Below are 20,138 nucleotides of genomic sequence, written 5' to 3'. Positions count from 1 at the left end.
TGTCTGTCACTGTTTCCACAGAAGATGCGCAGCAGATGGCTTGGTAGCTGGGGTACAGGCTGTTGTGCCTTTGGAAAATAAGCTTAGCTAGCCAGAAACTGTTTCCAATGAAGCCAAAGTCATCCCTGTGTTGCCATCCCCAAAAGTTACAAATAAAAGTCCTCTGGGAAATGATTAAACAGACTTGGTAAATGAGTAAAGAGCCACTTATTGTCAGTACTCGCCCTGCAGAGGGAATGCCAGGGACCCACTGAACCGATGAAGCCTTTCAACTCTGCTTGAAAATAGTACCTCAACAGGTGGTTAGAAAGCAGTGAGACTCAACACAGAGGAGCCTTCCCCATCTTGAGAGAGCCCAGGAGCTGGGGAAATGAGGGTAGGAACTTTGATGTTTTCTTTCCTTTATTGAAGACACATTGCTTCCCCTCTCCTCTCCCCCCCAATCAGTTAACAGGGAAGGAGGACACTGCCACAAGGAAGTTCTGAGCAGGACTCAGCTTTTGGTCTCCAGCATCCTGGCACTTGGGTCACAGGATTGCTTTTCTGACACTGCGTACATTCCAGTGGGAACCCAGATGTTCTGCCTTGAAATGACTCTCCGTCGGCTTTCCGCTCTCTCCATGGCGCTGGTGTGGGGCTACGTGGTGTCCTCCTCCCCTTACTACACCACAGGTAAAGTCTGGTGAGCCATTCATTTTGCTGCTTTAGTTGTGCTTCACATTAACTTAGCCCTTTATGAAATCAGTCCTTCAACTGAAGCTTTTCTTGTGTGTGTGTGTTACAGTGGGTGGCTGACCTGTAAACCTGTAATCGATTGTGTAAATATTTTGCCTATTTAGTAAGTATTTTTCTGAGTAACTTAAAAATGAGCAGAAACTGCCTTTGGAGTAAAAATAATAATATAAAAATATTGTTTGATATAAAATTATCAAATATAAATATTACATAAATGCTCCTTAGTATGACCCCAGACAGACAGACTGTGCTACGTGTAAGAGACACCAGGGTTATTCATAACTGGAGAATAATATTTTCTTCTAAAGAAATACTGCTCTGCAAATCCATGGCAATGGCACACCAAGACATCCAGCCCCAGTTCTTTTGGCCTCTGGTAGCTGGGACTTTGCACCCAAAAGCTTTCCTTCTTCAAAGAGACAGTGAGCAGGTCTGGTCCTCCCTGCTGCAGGTAGTGCTTGGCAGAGAGGTGAAAACTATGTGAGGAGGGTTCTGAGAGGCTCCATGTCTCCTCACAGCCAGCACACGTGGAAAGCTGCCAGCAAACATGCTTCTGCATGACTTTAAAATGGGCTTTTCAAAACACAAAAATAGCCTGCGTGTGTCTGACCAGTGCAGAGAAGTGCAGACATGGAAGATATGAAGAGGCACCTGGCAAAATAGGTGGAAAATTGCAAAACCTCCTGCTCCTTGCACCACCTCAGGCACTGCATGGTGTGAGGTGAGACAGCTGGGGATAAGCAGGAGGTTTGTCATCAAATCTGTGATATCCGAGTGAGTGCGCACACCAGTCAGGAGTGGGTGGCTGTGAGGTCTGTGGCTGTGTAGCCAGCACATCGCTACCTGACTCACCACCATGCAAATAAAGTAGAGAGGTGGCAGTGTTTTTTATTTCCAAGAAACATTCAGGAGCAGCTTTCCTTCAAGAATGGCTAACGAAACAGAGTATTTCAACATTTCGTTATGTGAGCAAGACTGGTTTGTCATGTGGTATTGTGAAAACGAGAAACTGCAAGAGGCAGTGCTCACACTTAAAAAACAATGGAATCCAAGACGCATCCCCCCAAAAATCTTTTCAATTTCCTCTGAAATCCAGTAAAAAATTATTTTGCAAGAATTGCTGTTCACAGTTGCAATTGTTTTGAGAGAATATTACTGTCTTAGGCTCAGGATGGAAACAAATTCCAGAGTGTTATCTTTGCCAGTCAGAAATTCCGTTTCTGACCAATGTAATCCTCTCTAGACAGCTTATCATCAGGCTTACACAGCCTAGTAGCTTTTTTGCTTCCTTGATTGCACATCTGCGAGACTCAGCATTTATCCACTTGAGAGGAGCTTCCCGAGCGCAGGGGAGTCCAGCTTGCAGCCCTGCCAGCAGGTCTCATTGACCAGCCCGCTACAGAAATTACACAAACCAGCCACCCTAACAGGGTTTGACTCTGGGACACAGCGATTTGGAAGTCCTCCCTTGTGCCAGCCCTGGCAGGCTCTCAGCCTTCCACCCTTCCTCCTCAGCATGGCTATAAATGACCATTTTGTATGAGCTATTAATTCATTTTTTAGCTCTTCAAGCTCACGTCCCACAGACTCACTGTATCCTGCTCTGCTTCTCCTTTCCTAGAGGCTTTGCGCATTTGCAAAGACCCAGGAGGTGGGCGAGATGCTCTCACCTTGCGCCTCCAGCTCTTACTTCTGCTCCTTATCAAGAGCCCAAACAGTCCTCTTAGCACAGACAAGGCTCCCCATTCCTGTTCCCCACATGTGCTGGGTAATCTGTCCCTGTCAGAATGTAGCTATATCAGATCCTTGCCTCGTGCAGGAACATGGGGCTGCTGAATACAAGATAGGGCATATGCAGGGTGATGGCCCATTGCCCCTGGAGCTGGAGCAAGCCTGCCACCACCCTCTGAACTCAGGCTGCCTTCACGGGACTCGCAGCTGGTGGGAGGGAGTGTACACAGAAAAATCTAATTTTTCTCCAAATCATTATAGTATATTATTCCTTGCCCCAGCACCTCCTGAAATACATTGTCATGATATCCTACTTTGCCATCTAGTGTAACAACAGATCTCCCATGGACCTCTGTGTGTGGGGAAAAAATGAGATCTTAAGGCTGCTGCCTGCAGAGTGTTTAATTTGAGAGTTTCCTTAGAAGAAATAAACCCTTCAGCGATGTTCTCTGCAAACTTTCCAAGAAGCAAATTAAAGTTTGATTTATACCACTGCCTTCCACTGAAAGATATTCTCAGAGTCTGCTTTCACAATGGATTTATTAAAAGAATGAGAGGAAAATATAGTGATGAAGACAGCAGAGATGCCAATGACCTGGAGGTCAGACTCAGAGAGTGGTGGCATTGCTGAACTGACACTGCCAGGAGATGGGCTCCAAATCACCATGGAAAAAGTGTATCATGCAGTAAATATGTAGAAACCCAAATGGATAACCTCACCTCTAGACAGTGGAGAAAAACGACCTCAGATGTTACAAAAATTGGCTTTGTTTGAACTAATAAAATTGAATGGCCAAACAGCTTTCATCATGTGAATGGCAGCTCCACACAGACCGTGGCTTTTAGGAAGCATGTTTTAGTACAGAATTCAGGCATAATATATGCTGATTTATTCACATATGGCAGCACCTTATAATAGCTTAATAAAGGCCAGATTGACTGTAAAAGCACCTTTTTATATAGCTGATAGATGTCCAAACCAAGAACAATTTTAACTCTCTGCTTTTCTGCTTCTGTATGAGTTTGTCTTGGTTTTTCATTATTTTTAACATACTTGGAGGAAATGTTTAAAGCAACATAGGTGATGTGTGCCTGTTACAGTTAAGGAATACACATTTCCCTGACAGCATGCTGTGAGCTGTCATCCTGTGTTGGTGTAGGTGCTGATCACAATGTTTGCAAGGATACTTGTCCTGACAGTCGGTAAATATAATGAGTTAAAAGTAAGAAAATATAGGACTTGAAAGGTCATCCCAGGACAGTAGATTTGCTTAAAGCATCTTGAAAAGGAGTGTTGAAGAGGTGGCATTCTTTGTGCCTTTTCAATGTTCTTTGAGTGTTTTCTCTGTGCATCAGTGAAAACTGCGTTTTTTTGGGGGGCGGGGGGCGGTAGGCAGGAGTAGAGCTTGTGCACGTTCATTGAGGACACGACTGGACCTGGACAAGCAGTGCTTCCCTCTGCATGCAACAGCTGTATTTGTTGTCCCATCAGATTTCATAAACTTCTTTTTCTGCCTTCGCATTGACTCTCTGTTTTACCCTCTGCTTTGTTTTGAATTTAGTTGCTCCCCCACAAGACCTTCACATCACTGATCCTGGACTCCTAGGTTCTCTCGATATAGAATGGAAACCCCCACCCAATGTACAAACCTTCAATGAATGCACAGTGAAATACAAGTTTGAATATCGCAACACTGGTGACAGAGAATGGATGGTAAGGCAAAGCACGGTTTAATCCCTTTAAATCCAGCGTATTGTTCTGCTTTTAGTTCCTGCATAGGTTTACCTTTGCGTTTCAAGGATGAGTGGTACAGAAGCAGTCCCAGCTTTCCAGGGAAAGCCAGACTGTTCCCTTTGTGAGATGGGAATGTGTTTTGAAATATAACAGCAGCAGCCATCAGAGAAGGGGCTATCTCTGTCAAAGGGCGTGGTACTTGCTGCCAAAAATAATCCAACAGTATCTAGTAGCATTCCTTGTTGTAAAAGCAGTAGCTTTTTTAGAAAGTCTTTACAAGACTCGAACTAAAACTCAGTGTCAACAGATCCATAGGGGATGCAAAGTGGTGAATAAATAAAATTTATTTATTAAATATCCTAACGCTCTACCAGTCCCTTTATCCAAAAGGGTGCTTCTAATTACCATTTACTTTTGTCTTGCAGAGATGGCTGCCTCTAACTCAGCTCTGTGATAAAATTGTCAGTCTTCTCTCAACGTGTAGCAGGGCAATAGCAAGCAGGCACAGTACAGGAAGGGTCATAGGAATGTATTTTGGGAACACTTAGAAGATGAAAGCTGCTGCAGTACAATCCCAAAACAGGAGTGCTAGAGACCTTGCCAGCTCAGAAGGCCAGGGAGAAAGTGAAGGAGAGTCATGTTGGGTTAGCAGAGCTGTAGACCCCAGCCTTTTGTTGTGAAGGGTTTCCACATGTCCTGAGCTGGTCATCTGCTTCATCTTCTCAAGGCAGCAGAGCTGAGGCAGCCAGGCTGGGCTCAGCCATACCATGAATGCCTGGAGAGGTGGAAAAGCACGGTGTCACCCATGCTGTTTCACCTAGAGATTGCAATTGTGAGGGCTCTTCAACCCAACATGGGTCAGGATGCATGTCACGCTCCCAGCCAGACAGCGTATTGCTGTGCAGATTCTTCAGCGAAGATTTTAACTGGCATTTAAAAAGCACAAAGGCACAAAAAAAAAAGCAGTTTTAAAAAAACACATCAGAATTCCCTAAATCACAACTAATAAAAGTGTTTTATATGAGGCATATCTAAGTAGTAGGAAAAAAATCACCTCTGGTGCTATGACAAAACCTTGACACCAGATAAGGTCATAAAGAAGAGTCAGTCTGAAGAGAAAATCAAAGCAGTGGGCAGGAGAAGCAGAGCAGAAAAGAAAGAAACATTAAAGCCCACAAATGAGCTTATTCACAGCTAGAGGTGCTTATAAAGTCTGTCTTTCAACCAGGTTATTTTTACTAGGAAGCTAAAGCTCAGAGTTGGATTTGACTTCAGCAGGACTGCTGAAGTGAAGGTACAGACACTGCTTGAAGGACGGTGTACTGACAACGTGGAGGTGCAAAGTGACTGGATTTATGCTACTTTTCAGGTCCCATTGCAAGGTTAGAAGCAGCCTTTGGTACCTGGTGTAGTTCTGCACTTTGCATGAGACTGTTGCATGAACCACTGCTGGCCTGAGGGCTGCTGGACGGATAAGCCATTGTTGTGGTGCTTGTTGAGGTATAAGTCAGCATCGCATCTCTGCTTCCACTGGCTGTGGCTGTTGGTTACTGGATCCCTGGCTCTCTTTTCCCTCTGCCCAGCTCTGCTGCATTGCCCTGCTTGAGCTGCTGAATGAAAAGGTCAGTTATGCATCTTTGCACATAAAGTACAGTGAACTGGCTTTTATAGGAAACAGCACTTGGCAGCAAAACTATCTAATAATGGTGACTGGCCTTTTCCTTTTTTGTCTTTCAATTGCAGCACACAATTGTTCAGAGGCATAGAATTATATTTTTACTGGTCTAACTGCTAAATAGTGGTTATTTTCTTTTCATTTGACAGGAGATCTGGAGTCAGAGGTTCAGAATTTCCACTGCATCTATCATGACTGGGAATACCTCAAGTGCACTTGGCAACCAGGTCTCCTCGCTCCTCGTGTTGTATATTATGGACTATATTATTGGTATGTACCAGCAAAATAGAAAAACATCAAGGCAGCAATTAACCGAACCTCTTAAGTTACTAAAATGTCACAGCAAATATGCTTTTATGGCTGGCAATGCTATTACATGATCCACCCAGAATGAACAGAAATAATGCTCCAAGCAATGTGTGCCTTCTGGCAAAGAGATATCAAATCCTTGCTTTCTTTCTTAAAATCAGGCTCATTCTAATCTTCTACAGTCAGTGCCTTCTCCCTTTCTCCTCTCCCTTTTATTCACCCCCATGGAGTGCTTTCTGTATGTTGTCCATCACAAAGCCTTGAGCTTTTCCTTTCTGCAATGTACCTGGATCATCCTGGCCCCCCGTTTCCTTTGATCACAGTACATGCATCTCTATAGGACAGGACTCAGCACAAGGTTACCAAGCTCAGTGAACCTTATACAAAGAGCAGGGCCTCTTGGCAACTAACAGTTTTACTCTTCAAATACATTTTCATAGCCTTAGCACATCTCATACAAGCAAACATGCTGTGGAAAGGTAGTAATAGTACATGTTTCCCAGTTGTTGCTGCCTAATGATTCTGTTCTGCAAGAAAAAAACTGAGCCAGACTTAGTGGTTTTGGACAAAGTAAATGCTCTATTTGTGCTTCAATTCCTATGAACTACGGTAAGGATGACTAGTTAGAAAATCACTGGGTTTCATGCCTTTGAACTACGTGTAGGAAACCATAGCTGCTTTTTATAAATAGTTTTCCTGTAGCTCTTGGAAATGGTCTTCAAAGCAGAAACACTGATTTTAAACCAGTCTGCTAACTACAAAGGTCTGCTTGAAGGAAACCATGGAAATTCATGATTCGTTCCCTCCAAAAACCCTCTCTTGTTTAACCACTTGTAACAAAACCACGTATTTGGATCCAGGCCCCATTGTACAACAAGAGTGTGGGAACACAGCCAAGGCATCCTTTGATCCCTCTGAGTTCATTTTTACAGCACGACCACATGTAGTTTTCCCCACAGACATAGTGTGCTGCGCAGGGAGATTTTCATTAGGTGTCGAGCACGGAGGCTGGATTCAACCCTGCCTCAAGGGCACTAACAAGCAGGAGCTTTAAAAGGTAATATGAAATGCCACTTAGTATTTCCAGGATGGGACCAGCAGCTAAACTTTGGAGAGTGGCTGCCAAAGAGAGGAGGTAGTGTGATAAGACAGGGTTGTGGTTGTGCGTTGGCTAACACCCAGCAAACCCCTTCCTTCCCCTCACCCCTGGGTTTCCATTATGCGCCGATGTAGATAGAATCATAGAATCACTAGGCTGGAAAAGACCCATCGAATCATCAAGTCCAACCATTCCTATCAAATACTGGGACCCAACTGCAATCAGCTCTCGTTAACACTCATTAAATTCATGGCACACACCACTGCATTTTGGCTTGGGAGGGAACCTTTCTGCAGCTCTAGAATTGGTTGCTGATGGTGCCATAAGTGCTGCAGGGGAGAATGAGTGTTTAGTGAGTATGGACCAGATCCTGCCCTGGCTCCACTTGCACAGTGGCACCTCATGACGACTCTTGTGCTCCAGGAATGGGCTTTGGGAGAGGCTAACAAAGCCTACAGACCGATCTGGGAAGCCATCTGTGCATGTTAATTCAGTTTCTATTCACCCTTTTGCTCTTCCCATAGCAAGAGTGCCAGTGACCAATGCAAAACACTGTTTTGAAAAAAGAAAAGAGTGAGTAGGACACAGGTGATGTTCGAGGCTTAGGTCCAATCTTAAGAAAAAACGTTTACCCACATACAAACTGCCACTGCTTTGATTATTTTTTTCTTTCTGTTTTCCTAATACACTGCTAGGTATGAGGGGCTGGACCGTGCAATGCAGTGTGACAACTATATTCAGGACCACGGTATAAACATCGGCTGCACGTTGCAAAATGTGAGCCAGGCAGAATATAAGGATCTGAGTGTTTGTGTCAATGGTTCAGCAGCAACCACTCTGCTACGGCCGTTGTACGTCACTCTTCGCCTTCACAACCTAGGTAACACTGGCAGGAGAGCAGCTGGGCTCTGGGGACCCGCACGGCCACCACGCACACAGGGCTCATGTCTTGCACATGAGGGCTCAAACAAGCGTGCACTCTTGTAGGTGGGTGGCTGTAATGTGTCTGGGTGGATTTTCCCACTGGAAATCATAGAATCACCAGGTTGGAAAACACCCCCAGATCATTGAGTCCAACCATTCCTAACAAACACTAAACCATGTACCTCAGTACCTCATCCACCCGTCCCTTAAACACCTCCAGGTAAGGTGACTTAACCACCTGCCTGGGCAGCCTGTTCCAGTGCCCAATGACCCTTTCAGTGAAAAATTTTTTCCTAATGTTCAGCCTAAACCTCCCCTGGTGGAGCTTGAGGCCATTCCCTCTCGTCCTGTCCCCTGTCATTTGAGAGAAGAGCCCAGCTCCCTCCTCTCCACAACCTCCTTTCAGGTAGTTGTAGAGAGCAATGAGGTCTCCCATCAAGAAGGAAAAGGGGCAGAGGTTGGCAGTGATTAACTGAAGCCTTTCCCACCAGGAGCTGTTTGACTGCACCCTTGACCTTCTCTCTTTTTGTTCCCTTCTCCAGCAAAGCCCCTGCCCCCAAAACAGCTCGTGGTTTCCATGTCTGCATCTGAGGAGCTACATGTGAACTGGAGCCCACCAGGTGGGAAAACACCACCCCAGTGCCTGGAGTACGAGGTTCAGCTGGCAGAAGATCAGGGGCAGGCCAAGGCTGCGTGGGCGGTAGGAGAACGCACACGGTGCCACAGGGAGGGGAAGGGGTCGGGGGGCATGCCAGAAAATTAGAGTTTGCACTGAGTTGCCACCCTGTATGGACTGTGCAGAGCCTTCAGGTGGTGCTGCCAATGGAAAACGCTGACTGGCTGCTCTATTGAACATGTTCCAGCTTAACACCCTGATCATCAGGTACAGCATTTGCTTTAGCAGTAACTTTAACAGTAACAAGTCCCAGTCTGAGTCTCTGAGCAATTCCTTTCTCAGGCTTCCTGCCTGTCACCTCAGAAAGTTGTCATCGTGGAAACTGAGAAGCTGTTGTGCTTTGTTTACCTGCCTACGGTAGCACAACTCGGTCCAATTAAAATGCAATTCCAAGCTCTCTAAAGAATTGGTCTGGGACACAATGTGTCTTTTAGGTGTGGTGCATTTTCCCCGTGCATTATATAGGTGCAGTTTTGACAGCAAAAATGGCAAACCCTCCCTTAGTAGGGGACATCTAAAGGCCATTTTTTCTTTAATTGCCATATTCTATACATGACTCTTCTTGTTAATGAAATATTGCATAAACAGGCATAAATGGTGACATACATGATGCCCCCACCGAACATATGTATTCTCAGTAGATTCATCTCCACAATCACCCTCTTGGCATTAGCTGGTCCAAAACTATTATGAAATCATTTAAAACTGTGAAAAAACATAATCCAAGGGTTTGCAAAGCCTGGAGAGTATGTTCAGAAACATCAAGCCAATGCAGAGAGCTACTGGTGATGGCGTGTAATTCCTTGACATTTGTTCTCTCTGTTTTGTTTCTCAGTCTGTGTCAACCCAAATGGAGACAGCTTTAACAATTTCCAGAGCAAATCAAAGCCACATTTCATGTGTTCGTGTCAGGGGAAGAACGAATATTTTATGTGCTGATCAGGGCTTTTGGAGTGAATGGACGCAGGAATGTTTCTCTGGTATGGAACTCCAACTAACTAGCATTTCTTTTACATCTTTTATAAAGCCTGTTTGCAATAAGTTGCCATGGGTGCCCAGCTCTGGAGGTGGGATACTGGTTTAGTGACACCCTCAACCTGCTCCAGCACAATCATTCCTCCAGCTTTGCTCTTCCAGTGCAATTAGCAGGCACAACCCACAATATTAAGGCTTCTGCACCAGAACCTTTCCCAGCTGCACGGGGACAGCTGTGATGGAGAATTGACTGCTTTGCAAGAGAGAGCATGTAGTACTAAGAGGCTCTCTGGTGACTGCTTTGTGAGAGTGAGCACATGGTACTCAAAGTCTCTCTGCAGGGCATCCTCCTGGCCGCCCCGCACCACAGATCAGTTCCTTTGCACTCCATAGGTTCTATAAGGCTGTCTCATGTGCACTGGCTCTGCTGCAAGATGCAGAAGGCAGGGAAAAGGCATCAGCAGTGGCTACATAGCATATATATATACACACACAGATATATCTCATGGCATAGCATATAGCAGTATATATGTCACCCTGAAGGAATATGGTACCTTATACAGTAACATATGCCTGGCAGTGAGAGAGAGAGGTATGGAGAGGAATGAATGAATGTATGTTGGGTAACAAACCTGGGTGTCCTGAGTTGTACCTGAGCTCCAGTTTTGTAAGATGTAATATGACCTGTTCTGGAAGGTGGCATTTTCTTATTTGCTGTCATTTATCTTTGCAGTGTTCAGAAATGAGGACAAGCAGCTATTTATCCTCATACCAGTCATTCTGAGTTTGTCAAGTAGCCTTATAATATTTATGTTGATTGGCCAGTGCAAGAAAAGGTAAGCACCAAGGCAGCCTGTCCATGTAATGCGCTCTTAAGCGTGTGTCTCAGACTGCAGATATAAATGAAAAAACATATTACATACCAAGAGACAAACATTGCTAGATGCTCTAAAATTGCACACCAAACAGTTTATTTTCAGGAAACAACCTTGTAAGTGTGGCTGTTTCTGATAAGAAATGCCACCCAACAACCCATAAACTCATAGCAGAGACCCAAATCCTGCTCATGTGAGCCCAAATTGGTCCTGTTAAATGCAGCAAAGCTACTTGTGCATACAACAGCATAAATAATTATCTTGACCAAACCATCCAGGCATCAGAGATTTGTACTTATTGTATTAAAGAAATGCCATTTTTTATGGGCCAAGGCCTCATTCTCTTTGTGTTCCTGTCGCAGTTGTCTTGCATTAATGTCAAAGAAGGCACGTAGGGAAAGCAGACGCAGTGGAAGAATTTGCCCATATCCAAATTATTGGTACTGATGACATTTTCTTCAGGTTTGAAAGATTTAGAGACAACTGATCTCCTGGTTCTGATAAATATATGGGTATATAGTGTAAGCGAGTAGGTAGCTTTTCTAATATGCCTTTTAAGGCATCACTGATGAGGGAGAGCTGGCTATAGAATTACCTTCATGTCCTCAGAGATGAACTATTTAGCAGTTGAATTCACAGAGTCCGAGATGCACACTCCTTCATCTACATTTCGTAACGGCCTTTCAACTGTTTCAGTTTGTGAAATTCAAACAAAGTGTAGGTGCTAGCAAGAAATCTATGGAAAGCAAATGCTTCCCATAATGGCACGGGGATGCAGCAATGTGGGATGGGGATGCTGTAGCATGTCTCCAGCTGTTTCTCAGTGCTGGGAATAACAGCATATGCCCATTTCAGATCCCCAGCAGGAAAGCCATTGCATTCATCGGTGCACCAGCCATTGCATTCTGCTTGCGACTGCTCGAGGGGTTGCTCCTAGAACCTCATCCCAAGAACAGTCGAGAAGCCCTGAGCCCACATGGGTTTTCCCTACCTGCTGCCATTTCTGAGGCTGGTTGTTGCAATTCAAGTTCTCACTGGGCCTAGGAAAGCTTTGGAGGAGTTTCAAACTGACTTTGGAGCAAGCTGTTTCTGCTAACAGGACAAGAGAGAAAAAGGCAGCTGTGGAAATTGCCATGAATAAATATAACTCGTTTCTCCGTGGGCTTTGTTGTATGTTTATTTGGTTTTAAGGATCAGAAATCCATCAACAGGAGACACACTGAAGAATGCACTTCACACACAATTCTAGGTACAAACAGCTGCATTTAGCCACTGTACCACGACCTCACTCTCTCTGTAGTCCTGAAATACTTGGCTGACAGCATCTAGATGCTGAATGTGAGCTTCTTGAGCTATTTATTTCATTAACTGATATGCCTTATCTGTTGCAAAGCTGAAGTGGGGGGAGCCTTTAGAGAAACTTCTGTTATTAAAAGGCACGATCACAGCTACTGCAAAGGCCAGATGATTCAGAGGAGAATGGAGGGTTACTCTGGCAAAGGCAGTGTGGGAACTTCTATAGGAAGCAGGCGCTTGTATCAGAATTCAATGAAGCACCCAAGATGCCTCTCAACACCATATATTCAAGCTGATAAAATTGCTGACTGATTTTTAAGGAACCACTCCCAGTAACGACGATAAAAACAATTAAAAAATCAGCACTAGATGAGACACTGTCCTGGGGTTTTTGTGGTCAAAGAACTAGCAAACCCAAACCTAGACATTTAGTGTGCTTTCATTTCATCTGAACAACCCAGAAAACATAATTTCTTGCAGAAGCATTTATTAAAATTGGGAATTTCTGTGAAGCTTGGAGAGAAAATCAAGTTTGTGTCAATCAGCTATGTAAAGAGCCATGCTAATCCAATCAGGCACAAAACAACACAGCAAGTGCTGTCTTACACATCCAACTGCAAAATTATTCAATCGCTATCAGCTGTTTCCACTGCTAAATGGGCAACAACCCAGTGTTATTTGGGGAGCCACCAAAGGAGGAAAACACCAGAAAAAAATGGTCTATGCACAGACTGGAACAGAAATTAATTTTCCTGGCTGTTGTATTTTGATGAGACACAACCCTTGCCTTTACTGACTCCTGGGTCTCCTGGCCAGCTAGCATGGTTTGGCTTTAAATTTAAAAAATACCCATGAGCATGCAATGAGCATTGAAACACTGTGTTTTGCCTTGATGAATGCAGCATATTAGAATTGGAGAAGGGAACTGGACTTGTAAAGCACTGACTGATCTAACAGAGAAGGTGAAAGGAACCATGAAAGGAAGCTGGAATAAAGCTGGCTTGGCCTAGAAGGAGACCATAGCCCCAGCTCAGCGAGACCTGGCCTGCAGACAACTCCAAAACATGCTCATCAGAGCAATTCAAAGGTTCAAACAACAGGCCAGATGCAGGAGGCTCAGGACAACGCTTCTTCCCCTGCGCAATGGGAGAGAGCAGTTCTTTGCTCCAAGCCCTCCTGGCAGCTGCAGAGTCCCCTTCCTTCCCCTCTGATCTCCAGTGGGATTTTTGCAGTGACAAGCAGCACAGCCGTACACCACTGCTGCCCCTGGCTTGCACAGCACAAATACTTTGCCCCGACTTGCTCTGGAGGCTGCTCTGCGTGCACCTCTCTGCAGAGCAATGAGCCATCAGGGCAGAGCAGTCTCCAGAAGGACAAGCCTAAATCTGTCCTGCCAGATCAGGACGACCGGAGATGCTCAGCCAAGTCCCTTCTAGGATTTTGGGGTCCTTTTAGGAACTAGGGGATTTGGGCACATCTAGAACTGGGTAGCATTTGGGTTATGAGTTTTCAGAACTGCCACCAGGACATCAGTTACTGCACTAACAATAATTGTTAAAATCAGAAAAAGCACTAGAGAAAACTATTGGAAAGGTTCCCATTGAGATTTTCATTGCTGGAAATTTCTCCTGGTACGCCTCTACAGTTTAAAAATCAATAAAAATATGAGTGCATTGTGAACTTACCCCCAGGGGAAAAGCAAGGCATCTAGAGCCCACTCTGCTGCTCTGGGTCCATGGATGCTACCTCACTCACTTCACCATGTGGGAAATACTGGGCACGGGAATTTGCAGTGGACCAAATAGTTCAGCAACCCTGACCACCTAGATGGGTTTAAGCTAGGTTAAAATTTCTAGTCTAATTTTGTCCAAAAAGAGGTAAGAAGGGAAGAAAAATTAAAGAGAGTAGGTGCAGGTAAGAGGTGGCAAAGGCATGGATGTCGTACCTCCACAGCTAGAACTCACCCCTAAAAAGATCAGAGCTATTTCAGTAACCACAAAATATAAAAGTTAGGCTGAAGCCTGCCTAGAAACCTGCCTAGTAACAGAGTGATAAATTAAGTACATCTACTTATGGTGTTTGTACGCTGCAGCTTTACAGAAGAATTTAGGTAAGAAAAGCTAAGTTTGGCCCCAGTGCAGGGCTCCCCGCTCACCAAACTCACCCCTGCAGAGGGTCCCTGCTGGAGCAGCATCAAGACACCACCCACCTGCCTTCTCACATCTGCAGCATGTGCAAAATTTAATCCTAATAGGTGGCCAGCTGCTAGTCCTTCCTAACACCCTGAACCTTGCTAGAATTTCAGTAGTATGCTTTCCCCCTTATGTTTATAGAATTACACTAATTACTTATTTCTTCCATGCAATATTTGCATTACAGTAGTTTGATTCATAATTGGTCCATAATTAATATTTTCAGTAAAGTGCTTTCAAAATCCCTCCTTTGGCATATTCTGCTCCTATTGTTCCCAGATTATGTCTGGGTTCCCTGGTGTTTTTACTGTCTTAGCCCTACATGGCTGGTGAGGAACGCCTTTGCCAAACATACAAAGAGAACTCCTCTGCATACCCTTGAGTTTAGGGTCTTTTTTCCTGTCATTTGTTGAAGAACAGAAATCAACTTTTCCTACAGAGATTTTTCCCCTAGAGAATGTCAATACTTGTCAAACATATGAAAGCACGATCCTGTGCAAGCTGCAGGGAAATGCAAAATCAATTTGCATCTGTCATATTCTAAGTGCTTTTGGGAAGCAGCAAAACAGGGAAGGCAAATGCCAAGGTCTCTAAAATCACAAAATCACTCTCCAGCTCTCACTGAGGTCTGTTTTCAAGCTGCCAACCAGTTTACCTTCTGTTTCCTCATCATCCATCCTCGTATTTTTTCTTTTTTTTTTTTTTTCTGACTGGTCTCTGAATACAACATTTTAAAGTGTTTCAACCACTACAACCTGCTAATGGCTGAAACTCACAAAGCAAGGCTGGCATCTGCAGTAGCTCTTTACTCACCTTGCACTTGAGGAAACGAAAATGTAGAAGTTGTATCTCATCAGCTGAGCTATCGCTGCTGAAGTTTTCTGACTGGTACAGGCGCTACAAACTCCATGGCCACTGGGTGTCAGCATCTGTGCTTGGACACAGAGGAGGAACCAAGCAGGTGCAGCATCGCTTAAGCCAGAATTCAGTACTTAGTGCATGAAAATAGAGGGGACAATGGCTGCCTCACTGATAGCTGTGTTTTATTCTTCTTTTTTTTTTTTTTTTTTGTACTGCTAAGCAGATTAGTGTCACACCTTCACTCCATCATTCAGCACCAGGCTGACTGCTGAGTAAACTGACCCCTCGTGCCTCGTGGCACTAACCGGAGCTTGTATCCCATGGCCAAAACCAGCCCCTGTCCTCCCTCCCACACTCGTGCTGCTGAGCACCCACACAGAAATACTCCAGGAGGCTCAACCAAGTGGAAACTTCACCCTGCTGTATGTCCCTGCCCGACTGGCATCTGCCTCTGCATCCCCAAGACACCATGAGCCTCAGCATCCATCCCCAAGCCACTGGAGTTTTAGGGAATACCTAGATCTTGAAAGGATGTAAAGTGGCACAGCCCTTCTGGCTTAAGCTTTGAGATGTCAAGGCTTTGGGAGTGCAGCAACTAATGATATAATAAAAAATCTAAAGAGTGCAGCTCACTGTCTTGTGCAACAGGGTACATGCAAGAGCACTGTCAAGCTCTTCACGTCTATGTAGAAACTCAATTTTCTCGGGGGGTTCTGTGGTTCTCGTAGCTTCAAGGCAAACAACTACAGCTGATGCTTGTGCTTAACAAAACAATTTGAGGCAACATATTGTGGCTCAGCCATCTGAACAGCTGAAACGGCTCTGCAAACTGTCTGTGTCAAGATTCTTTTCCGGGAGTACCGAGAGATAAAACAACCAGCTGAGAAACGACGGCCACCACAAGGTTTGCACCAAAACCGAGTATTCGCCTCCCTGGCATCTTGGGCTGCTTTGCCTCTGTACCAGATCCCCGTGCAGATGTACCACAAGACTCCTCTGCTTCAGGAAATAAAACACCATTTCAGCAAGTGTTATGCCACTAGACATATTTTAAAAAAAAGACAACTAGTTTAAAAATCCTAAACATGGCCTTGATATTTCCTTATCTGATGGCTCTGCCCAGGAAAAAATCTCAGCGTTTGAGCAGGTCTCAGTCCACAGAGAGCTGAGTGCAGGCACATCCTTAAACACCGGGGCTTGGCAAGTGTAGTGGCAGTCCTGCTGTGGTCCACAATGATGTGTTGCTCATCTCTGACGGCAATGAGAGCCTGCTCAGCAGCTCTGCCTTCTCTGAGATATGGAATTAGGCTACATCACCCTACCTTTGCTGGAAGGTGTAAAAGGTCACCCCAAGTTCCTGCAGCTGCAGTGGGGGTATCAGTGACCATCTATAAATTATGTGTTTTCTTTCCATGCCTGGGAAGCTGTGAAGGGAGGTGGTAAAGGCACGTCACACCTTTGGTGTGCTTGGATGTCCCACCTCACCAAAGCTCCAGTGATTTGTAGAAGTCATTTTCATTTAGAAAAAAAAAAACCCACTTTTTTTTCACAAACCAGGGAAACTAGGGAACTCATTCCTTTCATAGAATGCAATTATCTACATATCTATGACTTAAAAACAAATGAAACGTGGCGGAATGTTCTTCACTGGAATTCACACAGTGGTGGGGAAAACACGCATACCAAACAGAAACATGTTCTTAGAAGAGGAAGCTCTATGTTTCAAAGCTAAAATCTGTAAATGCCTCAGTCCCTCACCATCCAGGTATAAGGTCTGGCACAAAGCACTAAAGAGCTATTTATCTGCCCATATTTGGAAAAAAAGGTTGTACTGGAACATACGCCAGATAAACCAAAGGCACCAAATGCCCCACGTGAATGTGTTTCCAACTGTCCCCAGTTCCATCCTGCTTCAGATCTGCTGTTGATTCACTGACTGCCGTGGCAGTCCACAACAAGCATTTTTTGCCAGTCTGATTGCCCTAAATCTGATCTTCACAAGGACTGCAGCCTCTCAGCTGCTCTCGGACATGTCGACCTCGCCATGTGCCTCTCCCTGCGTGGCCATGACAAACAAACACAACTTCAGTAACAGCAAACAGATGCAAAGACTGTGTTAAACCATCTGGTGAATGCAGCTTTCTCCACGGGATTGCTACAGAAAGTTCACGTGGGAGAAGAAACAACAGATGCAGATTCCCATCCTGCTTCTAGGTACTCAAACATCCTTTGCACCCTCACATGGTCTGACCACGGAGCTAGGATTGCCCAGGGAGCCTAGGAGAGCCACTGTGCCCCAGAATGGGCCCTATCTGATACATAAAGCCCTGGAGAGAATAGTCCTTGTGTTTTATTTAATGATCCAGCTTTTCACTATAGAACCAGAAATATGTCCCAACTTTTAGGGCTCTCAAATTTTCTTATTTGTTAGCTGCCCAGAAGTTTGTGCCCATTCTGCCCATTTATTTAGAAACACTCACAGTGAGAAAACGATAACCTCACTGCCTGCCAGGTTCAGATGAGCCCACTTTTAACAACAGTGAGCTTAAAAGGTCAACAACACAATTTATTTTACTTAAGCATGAAGTTCCTGGCTGCACAGCTGGAAATGGAGTGACAAAAAAAAAAGCATTAAAAAAGTCAGGCAGTGCAAACACAAAGCAGGCTCTCAGCTCTTAAAGCTGCTCATCAGCATTTTCTCAACTACACCAGCTAATGGCAGCCCAACAGGACATTACCTCAGTGCCTTGGCTCTCCAGAGCAGACTGAGACTGGCTCCAATAATACTCAGTGTCTACAAAAATTCTGCTGTGGGTAAATAAAACTTAGGTGACTGCATTCAGTGAGGCTTGGCTAGCCAAGTTGGTTGATTCTGGATGTTTCTGAGAATGCAAATGAAATATTTCTTTATATAATTTCGGGCTGGCTCAGGGCTGGGAACCCACAGCCTTCACGATTCCTTGACTTCGTGCTGTCCTACTTGCAGGAGATGCACTGACGTAGCATGGCCTTGTCTGCCTTTCATCCAAAACCGTGGCATTTTTCATAGCTTTGCTAGGACTTGGAAGGACTGCAGCACAAAAATAGCGTTCTTGTTTCAAGATGTTTGTTCCTCCTACACATTGGGACACGTGGCTGTGGAGGTCAGGGGTGCTGCCGTGCAGATGGTTGGCTTGGCGCCTGAGCTCTGCCAGCCGGGAAGGCTGAGGACATAAGGGCTGAGCTGGGGCATCCCGCTGTACCCCTCGTAGCATAAATTCGTGTATGAATGCAACAGCTCAGCCCTTAATAAGTTCTTCCCTTGCTGTTACTGCCCCCTCACCAGAAAGTGCAGTCCCAGGCTCCAGTTGTTAGAAACCTGATTCTAATTCCTAGGTTATTTCTGGCCCTTTTTGTATGCCAGTGTTTTTCTCTGGCCTAAACAGCTCCTCGACATCCTTAGTTGGAACAAACGCTCCCTGATGTCCTGATGGAGAAATTTCTCCACCCATCTTTGCCTGCCAGGAGGAACAAGCCAAGCTTTCTCCTCTCCTGTCATTAAAAGGTCTCTCTATAACCTTGTCTGGACTTGTGCTGCTCCACCGTGCTTATTGCCTGGGCTGCTGCTCAGGCCCAACACACAGCTCTGGCTATTTTTTAAAGCTGAACTGACAACAAACTACAGCACAACAGGCGATCACATTCATTTACCCTCAAGGAGTCAAGATCTGGCTAAGGAAAACCACTGTTTATTCACCACAGTTTGCTGCATTACCTGCTTTATCGCACAGAGTCAGCAACACGTCCCACCACTTTGCCAAATGCCAGCATAGGACAGTAGAGGATGCAGGCACCTTTCTCTTCAGCAACACCTAGAGAAGGTGGAAGACAGAAAAAATGCTCAATTGAGGGTTAGCCCACCTGTGTGCCAGCTATGTGGCTGCAGTGCAAAAAGAAGGGGAGTCCTTAGCAGAGGGGGATAAACATTGCCATGACTTCACAGACAAGTTGCTGTGACCTGTGGATCCCTTATGAAGATATTTTGGGACATGAACTATTGGTGTCTATAGGGGAGGAACCTGCAACACAGCTTGTGATCTCTACTGGGCATTTGCACTTACCTGTTGCTTTGAGCGTTACAATGATCTTTGAGAAGTGTGGGCTCTGCAGGAGGGTCACTGAAGTCTTTCTTCCCAAACAGTCACAGAAGAGTTGTTCTAGCCTTCAGTCAGGGAAAAGTACCCTGATTAAAATCTTCAGTGGCTTTGACGAGCATCCATCACCAGCACCTGCTTGTTCTTCTGCAGGATAAGATATTTAACATCAGCAGCACATGTAGATGTAAAACTGCTCTAAATTTAATGAATGCAACCAGGCAGTGATCTAGCAGGCACCGGCCTACATCTTGTTTTTTAGTGTATCAGCAATTTAAGTAACACAAAATGCCACAATTAGATCCTATTAGAAACATGCATTGGATAATTAGGCTATATTTTAATTGAACATTAATCTATCCAATTTGTTGAACTAATTACGATTAAAGCACAGAAAAATTCAGAACACTGGATTTAACATGCCTCTGTGTGATGCTGCATGTTTCATTTTCCAAGTCACTGAAGTGTTGGTAGCCCACTGGAGTGACAAACCAGCAGCCATTGTCCCAGGAAACTAGTGGGAAAATTGTATTTATATGCTGAGAGTCTTCATTTTTGGGGGAAGAAGAACATAAGGCAATGTTCATGAGAGATATAACAAGTATTGCTTCACAGTTTCAATTTTTCACAATAATTTTTCACCCATTTGCTGCCTGTGTAATCCTCTTGCTTTCACCATCCTAGAACAGTCAGAGAGGTGACCGCTAGATATTTATCCCTTTCGCAAACCTTTGAAGTTGTGGACCAGGAGGTAAGGCTTTTGCAACCTTTTCTGCAGTTGCACTGCTCAGCACAGAGCGGAGTAAATCCTGCTGGGCAGTGTACCAGGACATGCTGTGCCTGGTGGTAAAAACAAGCAGAGGGTGTGAGCAGGAGGGCTGCTTGGAGCAGTGTGGACCTCAGGGAGCCCCACACTGCCAGA

At 44.9% G+C, this 20,138-nt stretch overlaps 1 protein-coding gene across 2 annotated transcripts; it reads left to right on the top strand.

Moving 5' to 3' along the window:
* Positions 1 to 518: 518 nt before the first annotated feature.
* IL13RA2 (interleukin 13 receptor subunit alpha 2) lies at positions 519 to 10,984 on the top strand. 2 transcript variants are annotated; one of them, XM_069867454.1, is made up of 8 exons: positions 519 to 672; positions 4,029 to 4,180; positions 5,571 to 5,583; positions 6,026 to 6,146; positions 7,980 to 8,164; positions 8,751 to 8,908; positions 9,720 to 9,864; positions 10,593 to 10,984. In XM_069867454.1, exons 1-8 carry the CDS (start codon positions 576 to 578, stop codon positions 10,697 to 10,699), a joined length of 978 nt encoding a protein of 325 aa, XP_069723555.1. In that variant the 5' UTR covers positions 519 to 575; the 3' UTR covers positions 10,700 to 10,984. The 2 variants fall into 2 exon arrangements, with proteins under 2 accessions (XP_069723555.1, XP_069723556.1); XM_069867455.1 differs by having other exon boundaries at positions 576 to 672; positions 5,430 to 5,583; positions 10,593 to 10,983.
* Positions 10,985 to 20,138: the final 9,154 nt, after the last annotated feature.

This window comes from Phaenicophaeus curvirostris, chromosome 13 (genome assembly GCF_032191515.1).
Source record: "Phaenicophaeus curvirostris isolate KB17595 chromosome 13, BPBGC_Pcur_1.0, whole genome shotgun sequence".
Classification (NCBI taxonomy): domain Eukaryota; kingdom Metazoa; phylum Chordata; class Aves; order Cuculiformes; family Cuculidae; genus Phaenicophaeus; species Phaenicophaeus curvirostris.
This window is presented reverse-complemented; position numbering and strand designations above follow the sequence as displayed.

Coding starts and splice junctions, on each gene's coding strand:
- IL13RA2 (XM_069867455.1), top strand. CDS start 576: ATGTTCTGCCTTGAAATGACTCTCCGTCGGCTTTCCGCTCTCTCCATG. Junction 5,584..6,025: donor TTTTCAGGTCCCATTGCAAG/GTTAGAAGCAGC, acceptor TTCATTTGACAG/GAGATCTGGAGTCAGAGGTT. Junction 6,147..7,979: donor TATTATGGACTATATTATTG/GTATGTACCAGC, acceptor ATACACTGCTAG/GTATGAGGGGCTGGACCGTG.